Below are 21,798 nucleotides of genomic sequence, written 5' to 3' on the forward strand. Positions count from 1 at the left end.
ATCCAGAGGTCGTCGGTAAGAACTGACTTCTAGATGAACGCCTTGTGTTGGACATTTTGAATTCTGTTACAGGTGCAGCATCTCCAATTGTCACTTTTCCCTTCCATAATTCAACTGGCTCGCTATTCATCCCACAGAGGAAAGTCCCAGCCCACGCCGGTGCGGAGAGGATGGTGCGCTTTCTGAACCAATTCAATTGAAGGAGGGGAGTCGCACCTCGATTTGCCCTTGAGCAAGTGGGACTGGAGAGGGAGGGGTTACAGCTGCTCTACCATCCCGTCTCTCAAATGTAGGCTAATTGCAAAATAACATAATGAGAGTCGGACTTGAGCCCCACCCTAAGTCTATTTTACCTGCGTGGGACAGGCTACCTGCAGTGCAAAGGCGAGAAAGTTATGTACAGTTGTGTAGGTAGACTCCCAGTGTTGGGCGTATTGCGCCCTCTACTGGTGCATATAGTAAAACCAGGACAGTGTGCAAAGATCATCTCACTGATTAGTTAGCTAACGTGTCGTTATGTTATGTAATGTTAAAAGTGTTGTAACGTTAAATAAGTCATTGAAGAGCATAGCACGGAAAAATTATGACAACACTTTTGTGAGTTTCACTCCTCTTCTGTAGAAGAATTCGCGCGTTTAAACTTTACTCACATCAAACGACTGAGCTTGGTGAAAGCGGAAATATAGTGAGAACACTTGCCTCCATTACCCACAAAGCTAAAGTGCGTATGTTTTCTTTTTTCCGGATGTAGCATCATACATTCTGCCCTGACTGTCAACATGCAAGATGGCCACGCATCACAGGCAAAATGCTGCTGGGCGGAGAAAAGTACAGGTACGTTAAATTTGTTATTCTTGCGTTGTTGCTGAATGCCTGGCAACGGCCATATGATGGTGTTCAGCATAGAAAAGTGCTCCAGGGACCCCTGACAGATGCTAAAACCAGACTGAAAGAGACAGCGTGGCTGTTATGAATCATGACTCAAGCCGGCTAACCTAGCTAGCTTAGCTTACGTTAGTTGTTAGCTTCTTCAGCTAACGCTAACGTCTAAATCGTCACATGCTAGCGTTAGCAATTCTCGCACAAGTATATAGTAAACGCACTCTTATTTCCATGGGAAGTGCGTTAATTAGCATCAGTATTTGGTCTGCCGTCTTAGCAGCCATATTAAGCTTTACGGCGTTAACGCTAGCTTACACTGTAACTGGGCTCGGTCTAATTGCTGGGATAACGCACGTCCCTGCTGGTTCTATCGTGCACTTTGCAAGTAACGTTATGCAGTCAGTGGTAGACGTCATCACAAATTACTTGTCCTATGTTTAACCGTACGCTAATTGCGATTAATTTTAGGGAAATGCTTCGCCATTATGTGTGACTAATTAGCTAGCTAGCTAATAATGATATCGTTAGCTGATTTAATCACAACATTGCAGTTGGAACAGCTTGCGTTACTGGTGATTAGAAAGTTAGTAATGTGCTGTCTGAAGGTAACGTAGCTAAACCCGGGGTGTTGGGGTAAGTTATGGCTCTGTGTTTGCAGCCTGACCTCAGTGCTCACTCTTCTCTCTTTATGGTTCCAGGTGTCTTATGTCATTAGAGATGAGGTGGAGAAGTATAATCGAAACGGGGTGAATGCACTCCAACTGGACCCTGCGCTGAACCGGCTCTTCACTGCTGGAAGGGACTCCATCATCCGGATATGGAGTGTCAACCAGCACAAAGTACAGCTTCTCAGTCTCTTAATCTATATCAGTTAGAATCTATATATTTTCTGGCTTCAACATTCTCATGTACATCCATTTCTCTCAATCACTTGATAGCACTCTGCCTCAGTGCTCAACAACATGAAAGTCCTAATTCCTCTTTCCTGTCATTGTAGCAGGACCCATACATTGCCTCGATGGAGCATCATACAGATTGGGTCAATGACATTGTTCTCTGCTGCAATGGAAAAACATGTGAGTTTGATTACTGGCTGCTGTTTTATTTAGGCATATATTCTTCCTATAAATACCTGACGAAAGTCGCTTGACCGAGATGTGTGACGCGTCGTTTATTAAATTCTTGTAAATTTAAGTCAGTGTCTATTGACTTATATATTCTTCCTACCATGCAATTCAGCCTCTAACATGGCACTCTTTTATTCTGCTATCCTGTTGACAGATTCACTTGATAAACATTGCAAACATTGTTGATTCTCTTTTTCAGTGATATCTGCCTCATCAGATACAACAGTCAAAGTTTGGAATGCGCATAAAGGGTTCTGCATGTCGACGTTACGGACACACAAGGACTATGTGAAAGCCTTGGCCTATGCTAAGGACAAGGAGCTGGTGGCATCAGCTGGACTGGACCGGCAGATCTTTCTTTGGGATGTGAACACGCTTACAGCACTCACCGCATCCAACAACACTGTCACCAGTAAGTAATATATTTTTGTGCTGTTTTGTGGCATATCACTGTGATACGCTGGCTTATCACTTGTTACTGTGAAAGCACAAGGTTAAGGTTGTGTTGCTTTTTTAGTCGCTAGTGTTTTGTAATGGATTCTATTTTTCCCTGGATGGTATTCATGTCTGTACCAGTGGACTCACTCTTGTTCTGTCTTGTTGCTCAGCCTCGTCGCTCAGTGGGAACAAAGACTCCATCTACAGTCTGGCTATGAATCAGATGGGCACAGTCATTGTATCCGGATCCACAGAAAAGGTTCTGAGAGTGTGGGACCCACGAACGTGTGCAAAACTGATGAAGCTGAAAGGCCACACAGACAATGTCAAGTCATTGTTGTTGAATCGAGATGGCACTCAGGTGAGTTAAGATGTGTGAAATATACAGTGGTTGGTGGTTCTCTAACCCCCCCCCCCCCGTATCCCCAAGTTTGATTGTGCTGTGTTTTCCCCACAGTGCCTGTCCGGCAGCTCCGATGGGACCATCCGTCTGTGGTCCCTCGGCCAACAAAGATGTATCGCCACCTACCGGGTCCATGATGAAGGGGTTTGGGCACTGCAGGTCAACGAGGCTTTTACACACATCTACTCTGGAGGCAGGGACAAAAAGATCTACTGCACTGACCTCCGCAACCCAGACATCCGCGTGCTCATCTGTGAGGAGAAGGCCCCGGTGCTCAAAGTAAGGAGCCAGTAGTCACTGACCTGGAACAGGGGAATCATCAGCTTCAGATGTCACAATGTTGTGCTTTCATATCAATGCCACTGTTACACTCTGCTTACTACCAGTCACCTGGCTGACACCCACACGAAGATAAATGGAAGTCTCTTCCAGGAAATAATCCCTCAAAACATTGCATTAACAAACTTTAATGTCTTTTTTTGGGGGGGAAGGGGGGGGGGTGTATTATTTCTTAGCTGGGACAACAGCTAACTTCTAGCTAGGTTAGAATTTTAAAAATGATAACAAGTGAGAAAGTAATTGTTGAAACATATTGTGTGTATTGCAAAACACAAAACTAGACATAGACAGAAGGGAATGGGCTATAACTCCAAAACGCACTGTCGATCTCCATCCTAAAGGTCATTCCTACGCTCATAACTCATTCTAACCTTTTGCTCTGTTTCTCTCTTACTCAGATGGAACTGGACAGATCTGCTGACCCACCGCCAGCAATCTGGGTCTCCACCACCAAGTCATCCGTTAATAAATGGGTAAGCATGCGTGTCTCCTCTGAGATCACTGGCGAGCTGTCAGCCTAATGCTTCTAGCAGAACACAGTGCACATACAGACCTAGGCGTGTGACCACACCTAATGCTATTTAATTTCTAATCCTTGTGTAATTTGTAGAAAAATTTAAACCGGCTTTGTGATGGCATGGGTGAAACACAAATGATAATTGCATTACATTAATCACAGCTTTTGCTGCATGGAAAAGCAATGAAGGGATTATGAAGATTCAGGACAATCTGTAATAATGATTAACATTTTCTATACTTGTTTTCCCCCATGTAGTCTCTAAAGGGAATGCACAACTTCAGATCATCAGGGGACTATGACAATGACTGCACTACCCCTCTGACACCACTATGTACTCAACCTGAACAAGTCATCAAGGGTAAACCTTCTATTTGTTTGAAACTACAGTATTTTGCAAATGTTCTTGTCTTGAGGTGTCTTTCAATACAATTCCATGTTGTGTTTGTAGGAGGTGCCAGTATTATCCAGTGTCACATTCTGAATGACAAGAGACACATACTCACCAAAGATACCAACAACAATGTGGCTTTCTGGGACGTCCTAAAGGTAAACTACAGGATGTGGTAAATCTCTTTGCTATAGAGTGCGTTCACACCTAGAGTTCTTTGGTCTGAGCTTAGCACTTGTCAACCATGGGTTTAAATGCCCTTCACTGACGGTATTCTGGGCCAGAATATTTGACTGGTACTCTAAGGCCTACGGGGTGGCCCTTCAGCCGGAGGCAGAACTCGCCATCTTCGGCTGCTCAGAGTCCTCTCTGAACTTTCCTACAGCTGTGCAACAGTCTCTGACACTGGGGACAACTGTTGCCAAAAAACAAATTCTGAAGGAATGGAAATCTCCCTCTCCACCCTCTTTCCAATTGTGGTTGACGGATATGACCTCTGTTATACGCATGGAGAGACTTAGGTTCCTGAGAACCAATGCACTTAGAAAGTTTGTGACTATCTGGGACCTGTTTTTGGTCTACCTCAACTTGGCTAGGGGTGACGGGTGACTCGCCCGGCTGGCTTCTCATAGACCCCTTGAGTGAAATCCCAAGTATATCGTTTACAAGAACATAAGCACCTTAGGTGGCTGGTGGCACCACTTTGTAATGTTGATTATATTGTTTTGTTTTGTTTTGTTTTGCCTTTCTTTCCCCTGTGTCTGAGCCTGTTTGTCTGTTTTGTCTTGTTTGTGTTCTATAAAAATTTAAAATATGAAAAAAAAAAACATGGGTTTAAATAAATCGACTCACTGGTAGCTTGTTTATTGGGACATTTTGGTAACCTTCATCGTAATTTGCTTTCTCCCTTGTTCACGCGTACCCAAGTTGAAATTGCATAGTTTTCACCAGCCCAAATGAGCCAAAGTAAAGGAGTAATCACTTCAGAGATTAAATATACTGCTTCAAACATGCCTGGTATTGAACTTGATCAATTCTGTGGTCTGAATCAAGCTTATTGTGTTTTTTCTACCTTCAGGCTTGCAAGGGTGAAGACCTTGGGAAAGTCGAGTTTGATGAAGAGATCAAAAAGCGCTTCAAGATGGTCTATGTGCCAAACTGGTTCTCTGTTGATCTGAAAACTGGGGTGAGTTCCAAACCTGGGTAAAATGAGGTTTTAATCTGTTTTGGTAATTCCACGTTTTTCCATCTACGGAGTGAAGTTAAAATCCAAGAAGCTATTGCCTGAGATTGGTTAACTCAAGTAATTTTGTTTTCCTCTCGTCCTTTGGTTTGCTGTTGAATAGATGCTCACTATCACATTGGATGAAAGCGACTGCTTCGCTGCCTGGGTGTCTGCAAAGGATGCAGGATTTTCAAGCTCTGATGGATCTGACCCAAAGCGTATGATATCTGACTATATCACATTAGCTGTACAAGTAACACTTAAAGTCCCTGGAAACCAGAAATATTTTTTTATTATTTAGCATTTTGAGTTCATCACATCACAGGAACCTATGTTAATAAGCCACCAGCCAAATTTGAACGATGATGAACGTCGCAAAGTATATAAATTTAGGTTTGACAGTCATGGCAAAAGTCATGAGAATCAATTAGATTTTAGAGTGTATTTTCTCCTGCGGACTGTGTGGGCGTGTCCCGTCTGCAGCAGGTCTCCTCTCTCTCTCTCTGGAGCAGACCTGCTGGAGGAGACCTCTCTAATGGAGAGAGAGAGAGAGAGGGAGAGAGAGAAGGAAAGAGAGATGGAGTGTGTGTGTGTTCGCGCGTTGCTCGACGCATAGCACAGACAGAGAGGGTTTACAGAGAGGAAGAGATATCTGCGCTGCGAGTGCACAGCGCTACTGTGTGTGTCAGTGTGTGTGTGCGCGTGCATGCGTGTGTGTGATTCGATTAAATCTTATGATGTGATAAGATCATGCATTTTAGCACAGCGCGCACCGCTCTCTTCAATGAGGAAATGGAAATCCAGACCTTGTAGAAAAGTGTCGATTTTTGGGGTTAGGGTTGAAAGTAATGTCAACTTTCTGAGGCACACAATTACTCACATAATACCCTAAATTTAATAGTTAGAAGGTTTTTATGGATTTTGGTTTCCAGGGACTTTAAGTAATGTGCCATTAATGTGCCATTAAGGCTCCAACTTAATATGAAATGTTTGTACCCCATCATTCATCTCTGCAGTGAACCTGGGTGGACTGTTGCTGCAGGCTCTGCTGGAGTTCTGGCCCAGGACTCACATCAACCCCATGGATGAGGAGGAGAACGAGGTGAATCACGGTAAGGAGATGGTTAACTCTCCCTCTATTTTGCAATGATTTTGACTGTTGACTAATCAATGTTCCTACAATAATGTAGTCAACTACATGCTGCCTCGTCCTGTTGTAGTTCTATTACAAATAGAAAAATACATCCACACATTGGATTCAAGTGCTAGAGATAGTTCAGAGATGCAGTAGTTTTGGTGAAATTTACTGTTTTCCCAACTTTCCCAGAGTTAGAAACAAATAAATGTTTTTGGCCTTTTGGTGTAGTCTGAAGTATGTCAAACCGCAATATCAGGCTATCTTTGCTCAATTGTTGAGTGTCTGGGATCAAATAACATAATCATGATCCCATGGGCATCCAGCAATTGAGTGAAACTAAGCAAGTAAACTAAAGGGGTTTTTTCCAACCTTTGTCTGAGGGGAAGCCCACAGTCTCAGACTTTGAAAACCCCTGCATTAAAGCAATGGGAGGTTCCATTCAGCGTGCAGACACATTTGTCCATTTGTGCTTCAAGTACACTTTTATCCACTTGGCCTCAAACATGAGTTGGCTTGGCAGTACAAGCGACTACATTCCATGCTGTTGTGGATCAATGCTGTGTGAGTGCTGGGTGTCTATATCAGTTGCTCTTATGAATGTGCTGCCACCCCCACAGTGAACGGAGAGCAGGAGAACAGGGTGCAGAAAGGAAATGGATATTTCCAAGTGCCGCCACACACGCCAGTCATCTTCGGGGAAGCAGGAGGCAGAACACTATTTAGGTACTGTCTCATTACCTAAGTTGACATCCAACTGTCAAGCCGATTGTAATTATAAAAATCTTTGAAATGTCACAAAAAAATTAAATGTGAATTATGTGCTTTTTTTATCCGCTTCCATCAGCAAGCAAGCAGTAACAGTAATTAACCTTGATCTGTGCCTCAAACTATGCTGTGTTGGGTCCTTGAATTAATTTGAAGGGACTGGGCCTGAAAAGTCCTTAAATTTAATATTTAAATCAAGAAGGTGTGGGAACCCTGTATTTTATGTTGTGTATCAGTGGTTGTTTATTGAATAATTTCTTTGTTGTCAAAAAGCTTTTACGTCTCAAGTCGGCATAAAAGCCTTGTGCGATATTGAGTTTGATCAAACGTTGCAGCTTCCATTTAGCCTTTCTAATTTGATAGATCATAATTTGTACAAAAGTACTTGGCTGTAAAATCGGTTTATGTCACCACTTTGTATTCATCATATCGATCCATGTCACAGCGGATTACATTGATATCAACAGATTGCGATGATGTGTGTTTAGAAATGTTATTTGTAATGGTTGAGTCACTGAATATGCCCTCCCTCTCTTTGCTTCCAACGTCATGTTATATGCTGCAGGCTGCTATGTAGAGATTCAGGTGGAGAGACTGAATCCATGCTGCTGAACGAGACCGTTCCACAGTGGGTTATCGACATAACTGTAGATGTGAGTATTATGGCCTGCCTTACTTGTGTTAAATCCTAAATGAAACTGGATTAGGCCATATTTAGGCCTTATTTTCTTTCTTGGAAATTTGAGCATGCTTCCTCACAAAGGAAATGTTTGTGTCTTTGTGTCCCTTCTTCCCTTCCTATCCCTCACTCCCTCTGCCTTCACCCCTCCTTTAAGCCTCTACCTTCTCTTAACACCCCCCCCCCCCCTCTCTCTCTGTGTCTTTGTGCACCCCCCCCCCCCCCCCCCCCTTTCCAATTAAGGAGAGGCATGGGAAAATGTGTGTGTGTGTGCATGTATTGCCCGGGACCGTGTGGGATGGAGGAAACTTGTGGTCGCCTGCTCCGCAGTCGACTGGTGATGTGCATGTATGTATGTGTGCATGTGAAATGGCATTGCTAATTATGAATCTGAACCCATTCACACACTGCCTTTAGCAAGCTATCAGTTTGCTAGCTTGTACCCGCTCACAGAATCGCTACTGCTTTTGTTGCTAAGCAACGCAAGACACACACTCAGCGTGTATAGATGGCAGAAAGTATATAGAAGAACTCAAACGTAATGCCTTGTAGCATTTACAGTGGATGCTGCCATGTCATGACGTCCGATAACTGCCTTACTGCAAATTTAGTTTCTGACTTGGGAGTCCTGACTTGAATGGCCGGTCCACTGCATTTTCCTGAGGTGGACTTTGGAATTTATTCCAGGAGGCACACTAACAATTTGTTCCAGGCCTGTCCCTGATTTGATGCATTTGACTTACACCACTTACATGTATTATCCTTCCTCTTCTCTTTCAGAAAAATATGCCCAAATTCAACAAAATCCCATTCTACCTCCAGCCCCACTCTTCCTCTGGTGCAAAAACTCTGAAGAAGTGAGTTGTTTTCCTCTCTGTTGTGAGCTTGTAAGCTTGTATTTCCTCGGGTCATGTGACACGAGAACGCATGCATGATGCAGACATGTGGTCCAAACAGCCTGTCGAGAGCTGATTGTAAACGCACTGTGTTGTGCAGGGACCGTCTGTCGGCCAGTGACATGCTCCAGGTGAGGAAGGTTATGGAGCATGTTTACGAGAAGATCATCAACCTGGACAACGAGTCGCAGACCACCAGCTCCTCAGCCAACGATAAGCCCGGGGAGCAGGAGAAGGAGGAGGACATGGCCATGCTAGCTGAGGAGAAGATCGAGCTAATGTGTCAAGACCAGGTAGGCCTCTGCTTTTCCCAAACTCCCAACCTGCTCACTTGTGTATATCCAGTGTGATGGCTTCCTTCTTTTCTCCAGTAATGTATCAGCCTAAATCACAAGTAGTGTCCCATAATTGAAACCCTGTAGATTTATGTTGTTTACCTAAGTGAAATTCTGCTGTCAGGTAGGGGTGTCAAAATGAATCGTCTTTAAGATGCATTGTGATGCGGACGTGGAATTGATTTGTTGACACTGACAGATGAAGCGTTGAATCGTTTAAAATTTATGTTGACATTCAGATTTTAAAGCACTTTCTAAATAAAAAAGGGAGTTGATATTTATCTGACTGCTTGTATTAATTGATGAAAAGTAGCCATGTGCAGTAATATAGAAAATTTGAGGATGTGATACTTGGAGATGCGCTACTTTGTTTGAGCTCTATAGACCAAATCACCATGACGTCACCATGTAAACAACATTACTTCCGCGTACCACTTCGGGAAGGCGGCAGGTTTAAATTTGCGTGTTGTCAAATAAATGCTGTCAAACCCTCTCGTTGTTTTCGGCCGACTACTTTCAATTTAAATGTTCAAACGGTTGGTAAACATGCTTGTCTGACGTATCTAGCCTTTCTTCTGTGTTTGTTTTATGTAGTGTTAGCTAGCTAATAACGTTTGTTTACAACTGTCAAACTCGCTGTTTTTTTGCAGACTCGTTAACTAGCTACAGAGCTAACGTTACAGACAGAGCTACTGACGCCACGTTAATTTAGCTTAGCTTCAAGTCTACTCTGGTCTGGTCTGGTCCAACAGGTAAATTAGCTAGTCTGGTCTCCACTAACGTTAGTGAAAGTGTTGTTATCAATGATATTAAACAACAACACAACACGAACAAACCATTTTTGTCTTCTTTGTCTGTTTTTGTCCGTTCACCGCCATTATGATGTGTGGACCCCAGGGGTAACCGGAAGTAAATGTAAACATCCCCCCTGATTTGGTCTATTGAGATGCATCGTGGAATTGAATCGAACCTGACACCTTTGACATCAGTTACGGCTGGGAAATATATCGATATTATATCGATATAAGTGATATGAGATGAGATATCGTATTAGATTTTTGATATTCACAATATCGTCAGGTGTTGTGTTTTTTCCTGGTTTTAAAAGGCTGCATTACAATAAAGTGATGTAACTTTCTGAACTTACCAGACTGTTCTAGCTTTTCTGTTATTTACCTTTACCCAGTTAGTCATTATATCCACATTACTAAGTGCATCTGACATCTCACATGTGGCTTTGACTTACTGTATAACTGAACATTTAGCCCACTTCATAAAAAATACTGATATATATTGTGTATTGCCATTCAGCCTAAAAATACATATATGATTTTTCCCAGACCTAATGTCAATATTTTACCTTTTACATCTTCAGACCTTGCTTAGTTTTCTCCCTGTTGTCTTTTCTTTACCTCTCCCTCAGGTTCTGGATCCCAACATGGACCTGCGAACAGTTAAACATTTTATCTGGAAGAGCGGAGGGGACTTGACACTTCACTATAGGCAGAAGTCCACGTGAAACTCGTGACTTTTAAAAATAAAAAGAATAACTCTTCGTCATTTGCCAATCACCACCCACCACTGACATATAGTACCCTCAACCCCATTGTGTGGTCAAGAGTCGCAGTATCAGTGAGGATGAGGCTCACTGTGCCTCTTAGGGAACTTACCAGAACAGGCCGAAGCAGCCAAGGCACCTGGGAGATAAGTGGTCTGTAGTTTTTCTTCTTTTACCTTTTTTTTGACAATTTGAAGGATGGAATCAACCGTTTTCTCTAGCTCTCAATGATTATTATTGTTATTTTTACATCTTTGACTGCTTAGTTTTTGTGTTCTTCCTCCTTATTGGCATTTTACTTTGGAAGCGGCCGATAGTACAGTATGTTTTGTGTGTGTGTGTGCGTGCGTGTGTGTGTGTGTGTCGCGCGCACACACACACATGGATGTAGTAGACTGTTTGTTCTAGTACATTCCAGAAACTGTCCTTGTTCTACAAACACTCCACCGTCTAAAACAGTATCACTGCTTAGGAGTACACTTGGTCTCTGGGTAGTGTCACAGTTCCTCAAAGCAATCATCGTCTGTTCTGTTTTTGGCATCCATCTTAACTTGAACTTACCTTGGCTTAGAGATTTAATTATTTCCGAGCTTGAACCTCATTGACAGGAGCACTTGTCAGTGTGTCCGAGCTTTTCTTCTTAGCTGTGCTGTTATAATGAACGGAATGATGTTCTTCTTTTTTTGTAAATATATGTACACAACATTTTTGATTTAGATAACATTGTTTGGGAGTGGGCAGGGCCAAAGGAATGGTTAAGCAATTTTATTTTGTTGTACAGTTTAAAAGTGGATACTAACAAGTTATTTTTCCAAATCCCTAAAAGAGCACATTCATGGACATAAAAGGTAATTTGCCTTGGATGTATAAATGGCATTTGTTCTCACTACAACCCAGAAATTGCAGTTTACTCTTAAGAATGTTAGTAGTTGTCCAAGTCATTTTAGCAATCAGGAAATTATATATAAGGTATATATATATATATATATATATATATGTATATATATATATATATATATATATATATATATATATATATATATATATATATATATATATATCTTAAACAATAACACATGCTTACTTGCTCTGTGCTTTGATCATGAGCAGTGACTATATTGACATATTGAGGGCTGTTCCTACTGTATATTTCATTTAGATTATTAAATAGTAATTCAATTAAACTTAACTTAATTATCAACTTGAAGGGATTCTTACCATCTGAGCTATATGTGAATATTCACCACTGTGGGAAACCTACCAAAATAAAATAGATAGCGATGCATATTTCTCACTTGGTGTCACCAAGCAGAATAACAAACCTTTTCATTGTAAATTTTATGGAATACATTTTTCCATGAGGAATGTGTCAGATGTCAGAGGTATTGCATTTGAGTGAGCTCCAATTGGCCAAAACGGGAAGGGATACCATAATTAGGCCATCACACTGCAATATATATATATACCCTTGTTGTAATAACTTGTGAATGATGTATATTTTAGGCATTCAACAAAGAAATAAATTGGAATGGTTTAACATTGACAGATTTATTGTAATTATAAATGGATGTTTATTCTGAATTGTAACATGTTCGGTTTGTTGATTCTGAAATAAGAAAAACAAGGGACAAAAAGTTTTAATTTTTTATTTTTTGTTCCAGTGATGTGATTCTTTTAGCATAGAAAAATTCACCCGTTTCACATTCATCAACAGATTCTTTGTTTGCACTCATTCCTAATAAAACATACAATTAATTGATAAAATATCTGTAAAAATATGTTTTTCCTTATTTTACCGACTAGCACCTACTTTTGAAAGTGGAAAAACAGGATGCCCCTACAAAAACACGAAACAATTACTCAACTAACACAGCATCACTACGTTATCAGATACTACTTACATATGAAAGGTCTGTCGTCTATTAGATTTACATTATAAACATATTGCCTGTTAACAGGAGCCACAGACAATACTCCTGTCCTACTATTGCATAGTAGATCACAAAAATGACAAAGTGAATAACATGGAATGGTACACTGGGACAAATCCTATAAAAGTACTACCACTTGCCTGTTACCTGTACAGGTGACTTTATGGCTGAATAAATCAAATAATGACATTGTTCAACTTCAAAACATACTGACCTCATCAAAGCAGGTTTAAGATATAATCGACTGACCTTTTGATTAAACTAAAAGTGGATTCATATTTCCTTTGTAAACACTTACAATTCCATACATGGGCCACTAACTTAAAATGTGCCTATACATGCCAACCTATAGAAATAAAGCTGTGTATGCTATTTTAAACCCTCTATTTGGGGTGTTGTCATTAATGTAATATCTCTTCAACACAGCAACAGCAGTTAACACTGCACCAAGCGATGTGCTCTTCATCTCTGTGTAGTGAATGACAATGTAACAATGACTCATTTTGACTGACAACAGTCTGGTCATTTCAAAAACTGGATACTAAGATTAAGGTGCAGCTGTGCTTTGCAGTAGTAAATGTAAAACGTGTGTTTCTGTGTAGTTTGTGTCATAACAGATGTGTATATCTTTGGAAGTATTCAAGTATTCATTCCTCTAGTCTAGTGTATGAAAGGACTGTAAAGCAATGCCTAGTTACTTGATGAATCTAATTGTATCCCAGACAAAGTAAAATGTTGATAACATTACCTTTTTGACTTACAAATTAGCAGTACCTGTAGTTTCTCTGATAAAATACAAAAAGGAAAAGGTTATTACTACAGTGCCTCTAAGTATTTTCCTACTTATATGCTAATGCTTATCCCATTCCTGTAGTGTAACTAGTCTGATGATGGAGCCGTACAATAATGTAAGACTGTCAAGACTATTGGTACCAAATTGCACAGTGCATCTTCTCCCCTTGCTCTGTCCTGTGTTTCTTCCATAGTGTTTCCCTTGAAAAGCCCAGCTGATTGTCGACATCACTTTGTATTTGTTTTCTACTTGCTGTGTCACGTGACGCAAGCTCACTCGAGGCTGGGCTCTGCAGCCAGCTCGTCTGCCTCCTCCCCATCGTCTTCATGCTCGCATCGGTGCGCGGGCACAGCTGGCTCCATGGCCTGCTCCGCCGAGCTGATGACGTCAGGCTCCACTGCGTCTGTGACGGCCTCAGCGGCAGAATCGTCTAGCAAAGACTCGTCAGCCGCCTGGGGCGGGAGGAGATCGACAGGAGGCAGGCAGGGGGGTTCGACTGCCGGGACGGGGGGCTCAACAAGAGGCTCTGGGGACTCTGAGGGAGGAGACGCTACATCCGTAGGCGGATCTGGGGTATCACAGGGAGAGCTAGGGAGGGCCGTGGACTCTGTGACAAGGTGAGATGGTTCGACGGGTGGGATGGGCGAGTCGGACAGAGTGTCAGTGGAAGCGAGGGCTGAAGCAAGGTCCATGGCCGCCTCGGGGCTCAGCTCTTGCGGCTCAGCTTGGATGTCTGCTGACAGTGAAGGCACCTCGTTCTCCTCCAGCTCCTCTGCACAACAGGAAATGAGAAAATAAGGTTTGCATTAAGAATAAAGATGGCTTCCAGTGTTACCACACAAAACATTTGGTCGCATAAACTCTGCGACTACGATTGATTCACTTCCAACTTATTTCCTTCTGTCAAATTCAAGTTAAACACATGAAAGCACCTGGAGGTCGGAATGAATTGCTGCTGTTTTAACTTACCAACACCAGAGATGTTGCACTCTTTCTCCTCGTGCATGGTCAGCGAAGTGTCGGTCATGTCGATAGACGACATGGACAAGTCCAGCCTGTCCAGCAAGTCTGCAGGATCAGTGCTCATCATAGCCGCCTCAGATTCAGAGAAGCCTAGAAACACAAACAAGACACTCACTGCTGGTAAGCATTGACACGGGTCAGACGGTGGAGGAAAGTTCTTTGAGCTAGTAAAGTTTAGGAGCCTCCACAGTCATCAGGTGAGTCTTACTGCTGCACTTTCACTTTTGTGCAAACATCTTCTTTAAACACGGCTTGGAACTCACCAGGGTCCATGACTCTCTGGATGGGTGGAGGCAGAGGACCATGTGTGAGGATGACATGCTCCTCCAGGTCCAACACATCTTCACTCTGGCCTGAAGGAGCCATCAGGGAGGCCTGTACACAAACAGGTACTGTATGCTCTATAGTGACAGCCAATGCTTTCATCTTGTGTGTAAACCAGGATCATGCATTTAGTATCGATAAACACAATACCACGCTGATGTTTGACTGGTATTGCCTTGGGGAAAAGGGAATTCAATGCATTTGCAGTCAGTTCACCCAATGGTCAAATTAGTACTGGCACTAACCAATGGAAATACAGTATGTACCTCTGTGAATCCATGGGTAGGCAGCATTGGAGAGGCGCTCTCTTCAGGCTCAGGGGATGAGGGCTTCGCTGTCAATTCTTCAGGAAGAGCTGGGATTCGATGCAAGTAGCCATAGCCGATGCCGCAACCCAAACTAAACCAACATATAAATATATACAGTATGAAATACCACTGTTGAACAATTCAGACATTTCAACCACATAAGGTGGTAATCTGTGATGTCACACACAATGTCGATGGACAGCCTAGAATTGTGACACTAAATGAATGGCTGACTGACTTTGTGTACTTACTCTTGCAATGAGTGTCTCTGACTTATTCAGATACACTTTATACTATAGTAGTCGTATCAGTTTGAAATCACAAGATGCAAAACAAATGATCTTCCAGTAATTACTTATGGATGAACCCTTCTCTTCTAAATTTATTTTCAGTGGAGCTATACATAAGCATGATGTATTTTAATTGGAGTTGGTAACACCAATCTGGGCACCCATAGTCTTATCAGTCTGATGACAATATTTCTGGGTTTCTGGTGTAAAGCGGACGTCCGTGCCAAGACTTCTGCTTCTGTCGTTGGTTTATAGAAATTAGCCGAAATGTCGTCTGGACCTAAAACGCCTACAAAAAGTATAGATCGATCAACTCCGACTCCATTCTCACGTCAATCGGACTATAAACAATGACCACGGGGCACGGAAGCGGAAGTCTTGGCGTGGACTCCGCTCTACACCAGAAACCCTGAAATATCACCCGTCTGTCCCAGAGTCTTATTAGTCGTCAGACTGATAAGACTGGGTTCCCAGAATGGGGTAACACAAATAGGGGAGTAACAGGTTGAAGAGAGGCTTGTTCAAGATGAAACAGTGGTGTTTCCCAATAAGCAGCTCTGATTCATTTGTGTTTGAGCCACGCACCTGCCCTCTCCTCCCCACGCTCCATTTGGCGTGACCACCACCTCCCGGCAAGTGTCTGTTTGAGTGTTGTACACCAGCAGCTTCAGGGGCTTCCCTTCATGGGCCTCAACCAGGGAGAAGAAGTCTTCTGACTGCAAAATGGACAAGTCTACATGAACTCAGCTTTGAAATATGGGGTCATTTGTGACTTGTGGTCTAAAAACCACATGTTGAGCAAATCTTAGCACAATATACTGGAACCCAAAGTCATAGATGCGTGAAATGAAAATGAGTCTTACATCTTGCATCACCTGATCTGCTCCCACAATGAAGTCTGTGTGGGATTGAAGCCCTGCTAGAGCAGCAGGGGAACTCGCCTCCACATCCTAGGGGAAAGAAATTTTAATTTCTATGGGACCAAACAATAGAGGCTCCACTAGGGCTGGGCAAAAATATAGCAATATTATACCGACATATACGAGACTAGATATCATCTTAGATTTTGGATCTCGTAATATTGTGATATGGCATTAGTGGTGTCTTAAGTTTTTCTGGTTTTAAAGGCTGCATTACAGTAAAGTAATGTATTATTTTCTGACCTTACCAGTCTGTTCTAGCTGTTCTATTATTAGCCTTTACCTTACCCAATTAGTCACCCATTACTGATGATTATTTATCAAAAATCTCATTGTGTAAATATTTTTTGAAAGCACCAATAGCATCCCAACAATACTGTTGCAATATCGATATACGCTATGATCGGTAGGTATTTGGTCAAAACTATTGTGATATTTGATTTTGTCCATATTGCCCAGCCCTAGCAGCTGTATATAAAATAGGGAAGGAAACCCTGTCTTTGCAGTCTTGTTTTAATAAGTGCTTGTGACATCTCACATGTGGCTTTGACTTAATTACAACTGAACATTTAGCAGACTTTGTAGAAAATACCAAGATATTGTGTAGTGTATTGCCATTCAGCCTAAAAAACTACCGATAACATTTTTGATCCACATCGCCCAGCCCTAGGCTCAACCAGAATCAGGCCATAGCTAGCTCTCGATGGAGCAGCTCACCAGGACGTGCCACACGTTCTCGTTGGCTCCTTGGTAGCTGCAGAAGCGAACACTGGCACCAAGCAGGCCCTGTCCTCCCCACATGTTACTGGGCTCCACCTCCAGCTCACGCATGCTCATGGTTTTAGTGCTGTACACCTCCAGCTTCACCACCTTCTCCATGTTGGCTCTCAGAAGCTCCTTCAGCAGGTCATTCTCCTGGTTCTGGGGTGCAGACATAAGAGGAGTCAATCAACATCATTCACAATGCCTATAAAGTAGGAGGTAATCTAAAGTTTTTTTTAATGATGTGTTGTATAAATACACCTGTATGCCCTTTACAGATTTATTATGACCTAGCTAGATAATGACTATGGACTACAGTGGTTGTGAACTTACAAGTCTGTTGCTGTCAAGAGACAGAATGAAGTCGAAGAAGGGCTCCAGTCCAGCCTTTTCTGCAGGGGAATTTTCCTGCACCTGTCAACCCCAAGAGAACTTTAGTAATAATGGATTTTATTTATATAGCACACTTTAAAATGCAACGGAATCTCAAGGTGCTTAACAGAGAATAAAAACAATCATAACAACATGGTAAAACTGGTGAATTAGACATAAAACAGACTAATAATAAGCACAATGAGTAAAACTGGCCAATTACCCATAAAATAGACAATAAGCTAAAATCATAAAAGGGTTAAAAAAAATGCATTTGTGACAGAATTTTAAAAGGACAAGGACATAAGAACTTGGGCCTAGGGGAACGCAGAGAGGAACAAGTGGGTCTGTTTTGATTTAAAAGCAGCAAGTGTCTGATGATTGTTGCTGGGAGCTGGTTAGAGACGTGGCCCCAGCGATGAAAGGGCACGGTCACCCATGCTGGCCAGCTTTGTTCTTGGTACAGAATTGGAATGTACAGACCTGAGTGACTTTAAACCTGTAGAGCTAGATTTATGCATAACACACCAGCCATAGGGCGTTGCAATCTACGTAGGGATGAATCTGACTTGCATTCAGATATTACTGAAAGAGCCAAACTGTAACAGGCTTATCCTGAATGATTTACATACAGTAGGACAAACATGAACGATGGCATCTTCCAGGCCAAATAATAGATCATGGGGGCGCCAGGTTGGGACACCTTTTACTATGATTATTTATTGTGTACATTATGTTCATTTCATTTGTACTAGGTAAAAACCATTAAAAACCGATGCTCTTAAAATGTAAATTGTAACAATAACATTACTGTAATTAGAAAAAAGGAGCTTCTTGATGCTTATAGAAGGATTTAATGAAGAAGTAATGTACAGTTATACTTATTCAGTTAATAGAAAGTACATCTTCAAAAGAGAACAAGGGCACAAGGGACGCAACAATAACATTACTGAAATGAAATAAAAACAAATAGAATAATGTGTGTTAGAATAGTCATCACACCATCAAATAGCTATAGCCTGCATCACCAATTAGCTATATTTGATTGTGAACTATAGCTAAATCATGATTATTAGCTAAATCGTGATTATTTTTTATGCAACAGTCTGAAAAAGGTTAAGTAGAGATTAGATAAGCTATTAGGCGGGCCTAAGACCAGTAAACACAGCTCCATTCTTGAGTCTCACACATTCTCAGCGATGCATAATAATTGCAGATACATTTGAGTGTCATTTACACAAGGTGGTCGCATTAGCCTGCATATTTTATGCTAGTTCCTTTTTCAAAATAAAAGTTGCTCTTGCAGAATTGTTTCCAATTCGAATATACAGGTAGTTAAATACTGCCAGTGCCACCTCATCACATTTTGGAGCAACTACTCATGCTACAGTAACATTCCAAGATAACATGCTACACTCGCTGCTTCAAAATAATATAGCGTTACGCTATAATTTTTTTTTACAAGCCTTACGCCGTGCACGTGATATCCATACGTCCCTCCTTCGGAAGCATCTGAACTCTGAGATAAACCCATTTTGAGTGAACGCTACAATATTAATAATTATCAAAGAATTTGGAGATTTATAACTGACAGTCCGTGGCCATCTTGTCTGCAGTCCAGAGCAGTCGAACACCGACCGCTGCTGTCCTGCGAACGCTTGCAAACGAGCACGCACGCGCACACTCACACACACACACACACACACACACACACACACACACACACACACACACACACACACACACACACACACGCACACACGCACACACGCACACGCACGCACACACACACACGCACACACACAGACGCACGCACGCACACACACAAACACACACGCACACGCGCGCGCGCGCATGCAAGCACGCAAGTGTCATCGTAGAAAAGACGCGCTCTACGTTTTAGCTGCCTTCAACTGCTGCTCGTAAAACTCAAAGTCGCATTTGATAGATCACGCACGGGGCACGGGGCATTCTTAATATAATTAATTTATTGTATTTGCACATTAAATTAGGTTTAGAATGAAGAGGAGGAATGTTTAATTAATTGAAGGGATGTTTGAATTAATTCATTTATTAAAAACATAAACTACGTGACGTGTGAAAGTAAAAACATTGAAACGTATTTACATTATTTTCATTATGTAGCATACGTAACAACAACTTTTCTGACAGTCATTTAAGGCAGCACCAGACAAAAGAAATTTGAGCCTTTTCACATCAGTCATTTTGTGTCTCAAGGCAGGATAAACACAGGTGTAACAATGACATTAATGATGGTAGGTGTTCCAGTGCCAGGGCCCCCATTAATGTTATTGGTTACTTGCCTTGAGAATGGATAGATCACGCACAGGGCTTTTTCACTAGAATTATTTTATTTTATTTATCGTGAAATTAGGTTTACTCGTATTATTGATAGAAAAAAATAATTCCAAAAAACTTTTAAATTAACAAGAAGCACTTTAGCTGTCTAATGCCCCACCATAATAAATATAGGCCTATATTAAACATAACACCAGCTATGTTAATTAATGAGGTCATTAATTAGCCTACGGCAATGCATTCATTAGCAAATATTCCTATGTTAACATACTTATTTTCACATAACACATTAACAAAATGATTAAGGAGTTAAAGTAGTTTCAATAATAGTTCCTCATAAATATGGAAATGTATGCAGGAAGGTGCTACAAAACCTAATCAGAACATCTACTCTATAGGAGGAACCTGTGAATCATGTAATCTATTATTCTTGAGTTATTGCATTGACAAGAATGTGTCTACACACAGACAGTAATGTAGACTTAAACCACGTTTTGTAGAAGTTTAATTCATGTTTTGTTTACAAATAAAAATAAATGGCAGTTTGACAGTCCATTATCCTAAAATGATGTCTGAGATATGTGCATTGGCTAGTTGCATACTGAAAATTAAACTGAACCTGTATTGTTGTGAAAGTATAACAGACATCATAGCTTCAAGGTATTACTGGGCTCTGCATTGGATTTAGGCCTTAGTATTTTTCATCACAGATCGTTGAGGCTGATTGTATTTGAAATATATACTGACACAGGGCAACTGCTCAGTTATACAACAGTGTAATAAAAAATATTGGCTGCAATCGCCAATGTGACAAAAGATGTCATGTGACAGAGATTTAACTGCAGGATCACAGAATGTAACCTGTGTGTTAATACCTGAAACATGCTGTTGCAGCATCATCACCACACCATCAAATACATTAATATAGTCAAAGGAGCATTGGAAAATACATTATACAAGCTGAGTTATCATTATCTCCATTATGTTTGCATTGTGTCATTATACCTTTATGCTTGCCCAGTCTTGGTTTATTCAAATAAACCCTGAGAACCAATGGTGGTCAACAGGAAATGACCACCCATTGAACACATTTTAAATCAGTAAATAAATAAATAAAAATGTTTTATTTCATTACTCCAATACAGAAATATGATACTGTTCAACATGAAGAAATTAAATAACACCGTAATATATATAGATGGATGAAAAGACATAAGTTAGATGACTCAATGTGTTTTCCCCACAACAAAAACAGATTTTTTTTTTTTAGGCAATATAAAATATCCTGCTGGGGGAAATATATTTTATCAAACATTCTTTGTACATTGAAATATCCTTACAAATATACAAAAACAGTGCTCTCTACATTTAATGCTCTCTTAAGAGTTTCTCCTCCTCATCGCAAGACCTCACTGAATCGCCTATAAAAAAATCTGGTTGTCTGTGATTGGAAAAGCCTGCTCTGGGTGCGGTTCAGACAAGCCAATCAGAGACTCTAGGAGGTAGGTGCTCGACTCGTTGTACTTGAGGAGACTCGCAGAGCTGAACAGCTGGAGATGGCAAAAGTTGTCTGGGTGACTGTGCCCTTTGAAAGAGTTGTGCAGTGGGCCGGAGGTGTAGTCGCTGTCGAAGAACTCCAGGTCAGAGTCGGAGGAGAGGCTGAGGTCCATGTAACTGCCTGAGGAATAGTCTACAGTGGGGGAGGGAGTGTTGGGGAAGTCCTCCAGGGAGCTGTCATCAAAGAAGTCGGTGGCTTGGTTCGCGTTTTCGTCGAGATAATCTGCTGCCGAGGCCCTGCCGATGTTGTCTGTAATTGTGTCATGTGTGGCAGACCCACCCAGTGGTCCCATAGTGTCGGCAGCGGTGCCGTAAGTGCCAGAGTTGGTCGTCGGTTGTCTGGTGTGTCTCGGTCGGCTGCCTGGAGAGTAGTCATCGTTTTCAGAGTCGCAGATGAGGACGCGGGCCAACCCTCCATCGTCCACCTCGGGTGAAGTCTGGGTCCCCGTGAGGCGTCCCCCTGCGTCTGAGTCCTCGCTGTGCGCAGAGGAGCAAGAGGAGTCGGT

The 21,798-nt window shown here is 41.7% G+C and overlaps 3 protein-coding genes across 4 annotated transcripts in view; 1 reads left to right on the forward strand and 2 right to left on the reverse strand.

Annotated features, from left to right (window-relative positions):
* Positions 1-777: 777 nt before the first annotated feature.
* On the forward strand, positions 778-11,680 carry LOC310796860 (WD repeat-containing protein 48). Of its 2 annotated transcripts, XM_083659090.1 has the most exons (18): positions 778-834; positions 1,581-1,721; positions 1,880-1,958; positions 2,209-2,421; positions 2,618-2,808; positions 2,905-3,129; positions 3,588-3,662; positions 3,965-4,067; positions 4,158-4,255; positions 5,176-5,283; positions 5,444-5,540; positions 6,339-6,434; positions 7,078-7,183; positions 7,791-7,878; positions 8,148-8,252; positions 8,685-8,761; positions 8,901-9,093; positions 10,559-11,680. In XM_083659090.1, exons 1-18 carry the CDS (start codon positions 787-789, stop codon positions 10,652-10,654), a joined length of 2,139 nt encoding a protein of 712 aa, XP_083515216.1. In that variant the 5' UTR covers positions 778-786; the 3' UTR covers positions 10,655-11,680. The 2 variants fall into 2 exon arrangements, with proteins under 2 accessions (XP_083515216.1, XP_083515217.1); XM_083659091.1 differs by lacking the exon at positions 8,148-8,252.
* A 61-nt stretch (positions 11,681-11,741) lies between these two features.
* Positions 11,742-19,020, reverse strand: gorasp1a (golgi reassembly stacking protein 1a). The gene is made up of 9 exons (XM_083659254.1): positions 18,888-19,020; positions 17,378-17,458; positions 17,000-17,203; positions 16,226-16,312; positions 15,948-16,078; positions 15,031-15,163; positions 14,704-14,815; positions 14,387-14,530; positions 11,742-14,189 (listed from the first exon to the last, which is right to left on the reverse strand). Exons 1-9 carry the CDS (start codon positions 18,948-18,950, stop codon positions 13,690-13,692), a joined length of 1,455 nt encoding a protein of 484 aa, XP_083515380.1. The 5' UTR covers positions 18,951-19,020; the 3' UTR covers positions 11,742-13,689.
* Positions 19,021-20,314: 1,294 nt separating this feature from the next.
* The window catches only part of LOC310796874 (cysteine/serine-rich nuclear protein 1-like), an 8,266-nt gene continuing 6,782 nt past the window's right edge, over positions 20,315-21,798 (reverse strand). The window contains exon 5 of the mRNA XM_083659110.1: positions 20,315-21,798. This exon is cut by the window's right edge and continues 357 nt beyond it. Coding sequence (XP_083515236.1) covers positions 21,157-21,798 — 642 coding nt within the window. The 3' untranslated portion in view covers positions 20,315-21,156.

This window comes from Poromitra crassiceps (genome assembly GCF_964638095.1).
Source record: "Poromitra crassiceps genome assembly, chromosome: 23".
NCBI lineage: Eukaryota > Metazoa > Chordata > Actinopteri > Beryciformes > Melamphaidae > Poromitra > Poromitra crassiceps.